Source organism: Colossoma macropomum, unplaced genomic scaffold (genome assembly GCF_904425465.1).
Source record: "Colossoma macropomum unplaced genomic scaffold, Colossoma_macropomum, whole genome shotgun sequence".
Taxonomy (NCBI): Eukaryota; Metazoa; Chordata; class Actinopteri; order Characiformes; family Serrasalmidae; genus Colossoma; species Colossoma macropomum.
The window spans coordinates 7,503,182-7,515,451 of NW_023494790.1; the positions used below are offsets into that span (position 1 = coordinate 7,503,182).

The window sequence follows — 12,270 nt, forward strand, 5'->3', positions numbered from 1 at the left end:
AGAAAACATAAATCTTTGCACGAACGTAATTTAATTATGCCACCCATTTCCATTCAGTCAGATAGAGTAATGTCAGTATATTTAGTTACCACAACATGAAGTTCAATTGCTGATTGACCAAATATTGAAACAATTCAGTGCAGTTTATTTAACTGTGGTTTAATGTTTTCATTCACTGAAAAGACCTTTTTGATTTTTTTTTTGTCCACTTTATGTGAAGCGGCTACTTAAAGACAACACAATTCATTGATTTAAGGTCAACATATTCTCAGTTGGTTCATTATTTGAGTGTAGATTTCAACTTAATATTAGATTTTAAAAATGTGTTAAACATTAAGAAACTTTAGATCCAGAATGATGGACAAAGCTGTACATGCTTAAAAAATATGGTTCTTCAAGGGTTCTTTGGTAAAGAAAATGGTTCTACGTAGAACCATGAACACTCGAAGAACCCTTTGAATGATTAAACGGTTCTATAAATCATGAAAGAGTTCTTTAGACTGATGGAGAATGTGCTGTAAATGGTTCTTTTTGAAAATGGTTCTATATAGCACACCAACAGGGTTCTTCTATTGTTACCATGTCAAGCTTTTTTGTGTGCCATATAAAACCCTTTTCAAAAAGGTTCTATATAGAACCATCTTTAGCACATTCATGCACACTTTTCATCAATCTGAAGCACCTTTAATGATGCAAAGAGCCATTTAATCATGAACAGGGTTCTTCGAGTGTTCGTGGTTCTACATAGAACCATTTTCTTTACTAACAAATGAATTCAAAGAAAATGCTTCTATATAGAACCATGAAACAAAGGTTTCTATACACCAAAAAGGGTTCTTCTATTGTTATGCCAAGCTTGTTACAATGGAAGAACCCTTTTTGGTGCCCTTTTTCAAAAAGGGTTCATATAGAACCATCCATATTACATTCTCCATCATTCTGAAGAACGCTTTCATGATGCAAAGAACTCTTTATTCATGCAAAGTGTTCTTTGAGTGCTGGTGGTTCTATATAGAACCATTTTCCTTATTAAAAGGAACCCTTAAAGAACCATTTTTTTTTTTTTAAGTGTGATAGAATAAAACATCTAAAAAATACCTGACAGATTTCAATGCTATTAGTAAGACATGCTGTATAAGTTATTATTGAATAAACTATTATTATTTATCAATATAAATATAAAGAAATCAGTTTTGAGTGTATGTGCTGCCATTTTTCCAGTATCTGATTGCAGATATTAAAATACAAATAATTTCTTGTATACTGTCATTTACAATCAATGTAAATTGAGAGTTGCAGCATAAAATATTATATTATATAAATATTATCAGTTATGCAACATATGCTTTTAGCTGATGCAATTAAAGAGATTTAATATTAAATGAAAATGATTCCATAGTTAAGAGGCTGCTTTTTTCTTTCCCTCCTTTTTTCGCTCTCTCCATCTCATCCATCCCTTTTGCTTTTCCTGTCCATCTTTCTTATTAATGGATCTTGTAATGACCATTAGCAAATAGAGATCTCTCTCTCTCTCTCTCTCTCTCCTGCTCTCGCTCTCTCTCTCTCTTCTCTCTCTCTCTCTCTCTCTCTCTCTCTCTCTGCACACACACACAGAGTTTGTTCTCCTTTTCCACAGTTTCAGAAGTCCAGACTCCCTTAAGTTGACATTAGTGTCAATCTCGCTGTCCCACAGATGGGGATTTTTTCCATCCAGCTAGACCTGAGCACAGTGTCTCCATCACTTCTCTGAAACATAAATCATACCCCGTCCGCATTGGAGGCAAAGGCCAGAGCCACTGTCAGCCCGTATTATTCAAAACGAAGCCCGTTTCCTCTCATCAACAACCTGGGACTTCTCACCTTGTCATAATGACGGTGGATTAGGCTCAGAAGCGCAACATCAGGGCCTTTTAACATTGAGTCAGAGCCACTTTGGAATGAATAGATGCGGCTGTGATTAGATAATAATTACACAACAGCAGGTGGACAGTGTGAATATGGCCTGCGACAGCCTGACTGGCACCTTGGAGCATGACATGGCACTTTTCTTTTGGCCTGGGTTTCCAAACATGTGACTTCTGCATCTGCAGATGAGTAATCTTTTTAATGAAAGGACGATGAGAAAGACGGGTTGGGGGGGGCGGGTCTGACGGAGGCATGCTAAGCCTTTCTAAGAACTTCTTGGTCCTGCTTAATGTCCAAGAAGATGGCCACTGCTTTATGAATGTTTTATGTAAGGGCTGTTTAAAACATAGCTGACCTTTTATGCCTTATAAACTGTATCCATGAGAGGGACGCTGATATTTCCAAGATGGATATGACAAAGTAGAGAGTTAAAATGACATTTATGGTTAAAATGTGTATTATTTTTGCCTTTTGTCTCTTTTACATACACATTTTCCTTGTGAAGATGTAGATGATGCTGTGTCTGTGTAAACAGACCTTAATTCAGTGCATATTCTGTACTTATTTAACTGTTTTGATTTACAAATATTGTACAGTGCTGTGCAAAAGTCAGAGATCACCCTTTGTTTATTTAATTTACGGTCAAAATTCCAGTAACGATTGACAAGTTATTTATTTTTCAGTGTTGGGAAAAAAGCAGAATAGATATTTCAAATTTGAAATGATACAGAAGCCTCAGCATCTAAAAATAATAGAATTTTTTCCAGTATCCAGTGTCCATTTATTACAGCTTCCTTTCTTTTCAGGAGACTTGCTCTGCATGGATATTCTCCCACACCTCCAAAGTTCAGTCTTGGAAGTTGGTTGCATTTTCTGTTTTTCCTTAAACAAGTAATCTCAAACACATTTAGTGATGTTGACTGATTTTTTTTTATTCCACTTATTTTGCTTTCCCCTTTTTTTAATGCAAGTGGACTATCTTCTATCTAATGTCCTCAGAAATATCTCCTGAAAAATTTATAACTTGTACATAATGGCTGGAAATTTTGTGCACAACCACAACAACATTTTTATCATTCATTCATATTTTATTGAAAAAAAGGAAATAAAATAGCATGTACAATAATAATTACAATAATAATAACTTCAATAATATTAATCATAATATAAAAATCTGTACATTCCATTGTTTTTTGTTTTTTTTTTAGATTTTATTTTTTGCAGTACAAGGAAGACTGATACAAAAAGACTGCAAAAGGTACTGGGATATTTACAAACCAAGGAGAAACGCTGCACGTAGGCCATCTGTCGTTTAAAGGGGGTCTTTCTGTTTGTGATAGAACCAGCTGTAGGTCAGTACTCATCAGGCCCACTGATCATGGCTACTAACCTAGTGTTTCTCGAATAAATGCAACAGAAATTAAATGGCTAAAACAACAACAACACATAACGAACATGTTGATTTGAACGCTTCACACGGTCAATATGCCATGTGTAGTGTTTGTTTTTGGAAAACAGATATTTCTAAAAAAAAAAGGATCTGTTGGTCTGATTTTATCTCCTTTTTAGAGAGCGTTGGAGAGAATTTGCTCTGGTAGACACTTCACAACAGGTGTTAGTAAAGTACAGACACTGGTGCAGAGTGGTTTGATGGCATGATATCATCTGATATCACGAAATCAGGGGCTATGTGATAGCTTGGGCACACGTCTGATGTGCAGTCCTGAGCGCAATGCTGGTGACGCGGTCCTGCTATTGGATCATGGCATGTGATCTCAGTCTAATTACTCAATCCTACATGGCTTCCAATGCCCTGGTACATGTCCCGAACGAGCCATTAGGGTTGTATTGCAGTTTGTCAGGCGAAGTTAGAGGTTAGTGTTGATTGAGAAGTTGTGAAACATTAGACGAGCTAAACTCTGTAAGGGTAAAGTGTAGGATAGTCGTGTTTTCTATCCAATGCTACAAAAGATTAGCTACCTTCAATCTCCAGGTCTTAATACAGTGCAGTTTTACACATTGCACATCTATGTTTTTCTTGTAAAAGAATATATGTTCACTTCATACAGGTTGCTTTAAATCTACAGGTTTTTTAGCAACAATTTCATAACCTCAAAACACTTAGCACTAAAAATATTAGTAACACTGACACTTGGTGTGGGGGCTACTTTAAAAAAAAAACAAAACATGAGGCTAACCTGTAGCCGTCTTATTTTAACGGGTTTCCTTATACATTATTTCATCTTTGTCTTACAAACATTTGGCTTTGAATATGAAAATAGCTGATAAAATAAATGTATTGAAAAACAAGCAAACAAACAAACAAAAAATCTCTCCATTTGCAAAATATTCCTAATTTTTCTTTTTCTTCTCTCTCCAATATACCTACTTCTAGCATCTGTATAAGAATCTGATGCATTCTTTATCACAGATTGTTGTAGAATACTCTTTGGTTTCTCCAAAACCCTATTATAATATGCAACATAGCAGCATGTATAGAAAAAACATTCATTAGCACATTCTCACCCTCTCTGTCCCAGTGGACGGGATGACTGCTGTGTCTGGCTGTGACACCATTCTGACCCTGTGGGAGTTAGCGCTGTAAACAGGCATGTTCCTTGCATTTCCCCCAAGCTCCTATACCACTGCGAAGCCTGCAGTTAAGCTCCGCTCTTCTTACATTAACTATGAGTGAATTCTTGTGTATTGTGGCCACAGGTCACACGCATGTAAGTCATAAGTCCCCAAAAGGACTATTTTAAGGGTACCTCTGATCCAACTAAGGCCCTAAGACTCATACTGAAAATAGAAAAATATGTGGTGGTATATATGCTAATAAATATACTGGATAATAGAATAGCTAGTGTATTTATATATTTTCAAAAATGGGGCTACATCAATTGTGACATAGTTATCTGACGTGTTACCATTGTTGTCTAAACTGAAATGAGAAAATCATTAAGGTATAACTTTACCTTTAGGTAAGTAAGCATTGTTTGGCTAGCAAAGTTGTTCTGTAACCATTTTCTACTGTGGAAACAACTGGGAAAAGTTATAAACTTGACATCAGAACTTCATTCAAGCATTGAGTTTCATCTAGATTATAAACCTGGCCACCACAACAGATTTAAAAGAATTAATGCAAGTGTGGACAAATGCACAGGAGGACATGCCTGATGTTTTCAAGTTTTGCATAGCAGTTACATCCTCTCCACTTTGTGACATACAGAATCAACAGTCTGAAAGGTAGTGTTGCATAATTGAATAACCCCCTCCCTCCTCTTTACGTGCACTCCTCTTACAGTGCAATGCCACTAGTCTGTGATTTTTTTTTTGTCTTATTCTGTATTTTTAAACCATGCATATTCGTAAGAACACTCTTGTTCAGTTCGTCTATTAACCCCTCTTCACAGCTGTACCGTCAGCTTAAGTCTGCATCCCCTACAGGCCTCAGTTCAAGTCTACATGCCTATTCGACCGAGAGGCATCTGCTAGACCTTCCCGTGAGGTCGGAGCAGTCATATTTCCGATTCTCGCCTCAGCGGCCGTGGCTCTAGGGGGACGCTGGCCTGATTGTGGTCAGAGTCCGAGCCAGTGTCAGTGTGTGTGTTCACGGGCCCAAGTCCACCCCCGTCCCCTTCCTCCTTCTCCTCTTTGTTCGGAAGCACCACCTCGTTCTCGTAACAGAAAGAGTTGGGGTTGGAAAGGATGTATTTTTTCTCTGCAAGTTCCCTCGCGCTGCACAGGGGGGTGCTGGGCACTTCATACGTCTTGTGAAAGCGAGAATAGTCTACTTTGTAGTAGTTCTTCTCCTCAAACAGGACAGGCTCGAAGCGGTGGCCCCAGAGGATCTCGCTGGCCAGGTATGAGCTACGACACTGGGTGGTCATTGCCGTGGCTTCCACCATGCCTTCCAGGATCACCACAATCTCAAACTCCGAGCTGTCCAGGTCTTGCTTGCTCATGTCATAGAAGGGACTGTCCTCATCAATCTCGTGGACAATGGTGATGGGAGAAACCAGGAAGATTCGGTCGATGCCACTGTCGAAGCCCACGTCAATGTCCATTTGGTCGAGAGGGATGAATTCTCCCTCTGCAGTGGTACGAGATTTCAGGAGCTGCGCCCGAACGTGGGCCTCCACCAGGTGGCTCTTGCGTAGGTTCCCTACCCTCCACATCAGACACAGCTTATTGTCCCTCATGGCCACAGTAGCATTGTGGCTGAACACCAGTGTCTCGTTACGCTTCTTGGGCTTAGCCATCTTAGCCATGACAGCACCAATGATGAAAGCGTCAATAATGCAGCCCACGATGCTCTGGAATACCACCATGAAGACGGCAATGGGACACTCGTCCGTCACATAGCGGTAGCCATAGCCAATGGTGGTCTGAGTCTCAATAGAGAAGAGAAAAGCTGCGGTGAAGGTGCTCACATTCGAAACGCATTTTGGGCTCTTGTTTTCAAGGTCTCCGTGGAAGATGGCCACCAGCCAGAAGATACATCCGAAGAACAGCCACGAGAGAAGGAAAGCCAAGCAGAAGATGACAAACATCCAGCGCCAGCGAATGTCCACGCAGGTGGTAAATATGTCGGCCAAGTACCGCTGACCCTTCTCACTGACGTTGATGAACTGCACGTTGCAGTGTCCGTCCTTCTTGACGAACCTGCTCTGGGGCTGGTGCCGAGTGTGCACCTTACTCTTCCCGTTCCCGTAGCCGTTTGGTACTGCCATAGTGGCCAACTTCATTCCGTCCTCCTCTGATGACACAATGCTGTAGCGGTTGGCCCGCACACTTCCCATCACCTCAGTCTGGGAGGCCTGTGCTGCTTCTGCTTTGGAAAACAGTCTGAGTTTCTGGAAAAAGCGTTGGAGAAACAGTTTTGAAACGCTACGGGAACCAACACAAGCAGGAAATGGTGGGACTGTGGAGAGCCGGACGCAGCGGGCGTCGCTCTGCTCCAGCTGGATCTTTTGATTGATGGAAAGGTCGGCAGGGCCAAGAGTGTGCCGATCACTCCACTCTCATCTGCTCCCTCGTACTCATCAATGAGGTTGTCCTATCCGAAACAAGAGACAGGGAGACAGTTAGTCTTAATTGGTAGAAACCTGAGAAATACAACATCTTTGTGGTTCAGAGTTTAAAGACTTGCCTCTCGGTTTCAGGCAACAATGACTGCACTAAACATTCAGGCTGAAATACATTTCCCTTAGAATGCATTTCTCCTCATGTTCTGGGTTTAAAAAGTTGACATTTTGCAAATTAAGCTCCTGATACCTAAATTTAACACTGTGTTTAGTGTCTGTTGGGACTAATACCAAAGTTAGCCTAATAAATGTTGCACATGAGAGCCAGCAGCTCCTACTATGAGGCCAAAAATAATTCATTTGGTTTTGAATAGAAAACCCCTAGTTTGCCATTTCCCATTCCTTGAGGGCTGAGAGATTGGAGAGTAATTGGTTGAGGGTCCTTTTTGATTGTCAGTCGCTTTTGTTGGCAGCACTGCAATGATATGATAACTTCAATGTTTGACTCCAGGTCACAACATCTCCATCAGATCCCATGGAAACTCAAGCTTATGTCACGTTAACACTACATCAGGCTTTGCCAACAATGCTTGTCCGATCTGTTTTTGTACAGTTCCACCTATGGAACAAACAATAAATGTGCTGCTGCAATTAGGGCTCAGCAGCAGAACGGACAGGAATTTCTAATTGCCTCAAGCACAATTCTGCTCTCCAGCAGTCGCTAGCAGCACTAGTTAATGCCACACCAGCATATTTGTCACACTGCTAGCTCTGCGCTCCACCAGCCTTATTGCTCACCGGTGCATTATTAACGCCTATTTTCACATACTTTGCTAATCACAGTCAGGGAGGATGGAAAATGTTTTGCATGACTATGTCCTTTACCAGTGCACTGGTACACAATGGCTAGATTTCTCTAACCAGCTGCAGAGTCCTGGAAACTTTTCCAACCACTCTCTGAAACGTGGAGTATTTAGAATGCTTTTCACTGTGATCCACGACTGTGACTGTGGCTATTCATGGATATTTCATATGTACGCTAATGGTTGCAAATGTGAAACTGAAAATGCCGATAGCCACTATGAAAACAAAACTATGTTTATAGTTCTGTGGAACATGAGCTTTCTTTTTCAATATTTCTGACCCCATTCAAATACTCAAAGTAAGTTTTTGTTGTTGTTTTGTTTTTTTTTGTTTTTTTTTTATATGGGAAAAAAAATATTGAGCTGGCAGGAAACCACTAACCCTACTGAGCTGCGTTCTGATGCATAATATATTAGAAATAATAGAACAAATACTGAACAAAACGAGAGGACAAACTATTACTTAAGCGCCAACAGAGGGGGAAAACAACAAGCTGAGGCCTTCGTTCTGCAGGGTGCACTGCGCAGAGATAGAGGGGACTCGAGAGCTCATCCGCTGGGACCTCATCTCCTCTCAGCTGTATAATGGTAGGCCTAAGAGATCTGCTTGGCAGAGCTAAAGCATCACTCATTAAGGCCCTTAGTCTGTACTACATGTTTTTGAGCCACTGTCTTAGCAACCTGCCCTCAGAAATGAGCTCTAATTCTCTAAATACAAGGAATGCTAAAAGACTTCAAAGAGGTTCTAAAGTGATTTTGTGAAGGAATAAAAGAGTCTCAGTTGTGAGATATGCTAATGCGATAAAAGTTCACAGTCTTTGTGTGCATGCATCTTGTAAGATCAAGTGGGCTCGCCTTTTAATGGAGGACGTTCTCTTTTGTTGATCAACTAAATGTGATTCAGAATGATTTGGAAGGAAGATTTAAAGCATGCTGCCTTTGGGTTCTGCTGGCAAAACCTATTCTGTCATCTTAACAATGGAGCACCTGGCAACACATACAGGCAGATTAAGGTTAGCATGAGAGATTATTTTCTTTTTAAGCAAATGAAATGCAAAATGACAATGTTTACGTCTCAGGAGAAGTGTTTATTTTAATAGTGTGGAACAGGGAAACCCAGTGGAAAATGTTACATAAAAATCCAGCTTTTTTATCTAATGCAATCTGATGCTTGTTCAACATATTTCTGGGGCTGGATATTTTGGGCAAATTCCTTCCTCAGAGCAATTACTACCCCTCTGATAGGGTTCTCCGAGAGTGGCCAGCCTCTTATCAATCAGTCAAACAAGAGTCTTAAACAGCACTGAACTGACCGTGTGCCCTCCATTCTCTGACTTTTGCTCGAAACAAAACCAGGACAACGACCATGAGGTGGTGATTAGCCCAAGAAATGACCAACTGACCACAAACTGAAAGGCACCGGTAGGCGGTATCCCCATGTAGCCTACAACGTATTGCCTTTTTTGCTGACTGTAATCCAACGGGAATGCATCTCTAGAAAGGCACGAACGAGCTACAACAGGTGCAGGACGGGCAGTCCCTATGTGCAATTGTGCAATTATTGCACAGGCCATTTCTAACTCATTGGTTGTTTAAATGCTGTTAAGCAGTAACACTTTCTATAATACATGCTGCATGCCTTCAATTATTATGCTATGCTGAGTATTTTTTAATGCTTTGGCAAGATAAAGTAGTTTTTTTTTTCCTTCTAAAGCTTGTAGAATAGTTGTAAAGCATATTCAAATTTAGCCTAAAACTTTACTGAGGAAATGCACAGTAAGTTGAATGAAAAGCCTAAGAGTTTTTGTGACCTATAATGTCAATATAGTGTAGGCTTTAATATATGCAGAATATATAGACAAGTGCAATAACCAGTAGCTTAGATACATGAATTAAACTCCCAACCCAACATCCTCATTCTTTTTGAATATGTATAGCTGTATACATATACATTATATACATTCTGTTTACATATATACGTTATATATATATATATGTATATATATATATATATATATATATATATATATATATATATATATATAGTATACAATGTACATCCACGTATACGTGTGTATACGTAGCGTCATTCATATCTTAGACGTCGTATATTCACGTATACACTTTAAATACGTGAATATACTATGAATGACACTTTCACATAAGCTCGCGAGCGTCCTGTCGGCGACGTGCCCCCAAACGTTTCTTTAATAAACGCTTTATTACTGAAGTCTTACCTGTTAGTCATCGGTATCTTGAGTAAAACATTGAGCTGCCCCCTTCAGTACATCCACCGAGAACGTTTACACCATCCACACACGCACGCGAGACTTCTCTCTTCTTCTCCACACTCACTCCGTCCTCCGCTTCCACGTGCCAAGCCCAAAAGAGATCTGAATTTTCCCTCACGCGCGCGGCCAAACCCATTTAAATAGAACGCGCCGGCTGGCTCCGCCCCCAGCTCCACCACCGGCCAATCGGGGAGGGGGGGCCGAAGGAACGCGGATAAATGGAGACCTGAGCGGAGACGAGGAGAAGCAGATAGTAAAGCAGAGGAGGGCAGAGGGACTGAAATACACCCAGACCTCGCTGTTTGAATGAAAGAGTGAGTGGAGAAGAAGCGAAAGTAGCCACATAAAAACAGTTTGACTGGGTGGAGGAAATGTTAGACATGAAGACTCCTCCAGTAGCGAGTCCTGAACAGAACTGCACTGGATCTTCTTAGTGCATAGCTGTCAGAACTGAGGTTTACTTGGCGCTATTCTTTCCCCTTTTGGTCTAAAATAAGATGCTAAAGCTACAGACTGAGAACTGTGCGATGCTGATGCTGAACCAACAGAACAGAATTAGGCATAAAATTGTCTGTCGGCGACCAAAATGGAGCTGTAACGCAATAAAAAAGTAGTTTTGCCTCTCAGCAATGTACTTAAGCAGAAGTACTATCATTTAAACAATGCCACAGTACATCAGCTGTTCTTGAGTGCGCTGAACAGAAGTAGTGGAAAAAGCTGTGTTTGAATGTACGTTTAACATGAGGAATCTGAGAGATGATGCAATGTCAGGTCCTTATTTCAGACAGTCTTCTCAACACAAAACAAACAAATAGTGAATCAGTGAGGACACCAAGAAAACATGAGCATGGTCTTCAGGATTTAATGATGATAATGAGGGTGAAGAAGAGCAAACAGACGTTTTTAGACTGAGGTATAAACTTTTAATATCATTTATAAATTCATAATCACTGACTTAAGAATTGCAGCCAGTAAACTAGTCTATACATTCCTTTGTGTGGAGTATTTAAGCCCATACAGGTAGTTCAGCCATTATCTCGTCATGGGTTGTCATTTGTTGTGATATGCTAATTAGGAACGTACTGGTGGGCCAATAGTGACCCTTGGTTTAACTTCAGATGTAGGGTTTTCACCTGTTGGCTTCATGTCACCTCTAGTTTGGACGAATTAAATGTTTGGATGTGAATGAGAGGATATATTGAAATATTCTGTGGACTAAAACAGGGTATACCCGGCTTCCCCACCACATACACACACACACACACACACACACACACACACACTACGTCCCACATCTGACCTCAGCAAGAGTTTTTGGCACTAACTTCATAAAGACGTAAAGAAAGAAAACTATCAGTTTTTCCCCCCCAGAGATCCATCCATCACTCCAGGCCGGTACCAGCTCGCCTTCCCTTGCCCCCTCTCTCTTTCCCGGCCGCTGCGTGCTTCCACAGGGCTCCATGTCAAACACCGCTTACTGATCACAGCCAATGAGCCGTGCTCTGGACTTTGTTTGTGAAGCTGTTTTCGAGGCGCTCGTTTTAGTTCCTTTCTTGTCCGGTCTATAAATAATTCAGACTATTTATAGCCCCGACACGGCCGTCTGAGCGTAGCTACTGTTTACCTTTCGGCTCCGTTTGAGGCGCTGCGCTCGGACGCAGCTGTTTCTGACCACAAGGTGGAGGACTGGAGGCGTTGTTTTGCTTCGTTTTCCCACCCGTATTCCGTGAAACCCCGCCTTGCGGCGCTGGGATTGGCCAGTGGAATGTCGCGTCCTGCGCTGCGATTGGCTTACCGTTTATCCTCGTAATCAGCCCCAGCGAATCGGGCGGTTGCGAAGGCGGCAACGTTACCATAGCAACCTTAGAAAACGTAGGAAATTCAGAAGCCTCAGAATTTCTCCATTATTAAACGTTTAAGATGTGAACAGTCATTCAGAGCGGTTTGGTGTGAAATGCTTAATGTTAGAGAATCTTATCAAACAGGTAAAAGAATAGTCAGAAGTTTGTAGTGGATGTGATAGGAACCAGACGTCTGAAGCGTTTAATACATTTTGAAAGCTTCATTACAAAAAGTTATAACGTTGAAATGGTTATGAATATGCTGCCTGATGACTGGGACATTGATTTGAGATATTTGTAATTAATAAAATATTAATAAAGTAATAATAAAGTATTAATAAAG

At 40.8% G+C, this 12,270-nt stretch overlaps 1 protein-coding gene across 1 annotated transcript; it reads right to left on the minus strand.

The window, feature by feature from the left end:
* Positions 1 to 4,871: 4,871 nt before the first annotated feature.
* Positions 4,872 to 10,193, minus strand: kcnj2a (potassium inwardly rectifying channel subfamily J member 2a). The gene is made up of 2 exons (XM_036572009.1): positions 10,033 to 10,193; positions 4,872 to 6,964 (listed from the first exon to the last, which is right to left on the minus strand). Exon 2 carries the CDS (start codon positions 6,705 to 6,707, stop codon positions 5,424 to 5,426), a length of 1,284 nt encoding a protein of 427 aa, XP_036427902.1. The 5' UTR covers positions 6,708 to 6,964; positions 10,033 to 10,193; the 3' UTR covers positions 4,872 to 5,423.
* Positions 10,194 to 12,270: the final 2,077 nt, after the last annotated feature.

Excerpts from the sequence above, each read along its gene's own strand:
- kcnj2a (XM_036572009.1), bottom strand. The coding sequence starts at position 6,707 with ATGGGAAGTGTGCGGGCCAACCGCTACAGCATTGTGTCATCAGAGGAG.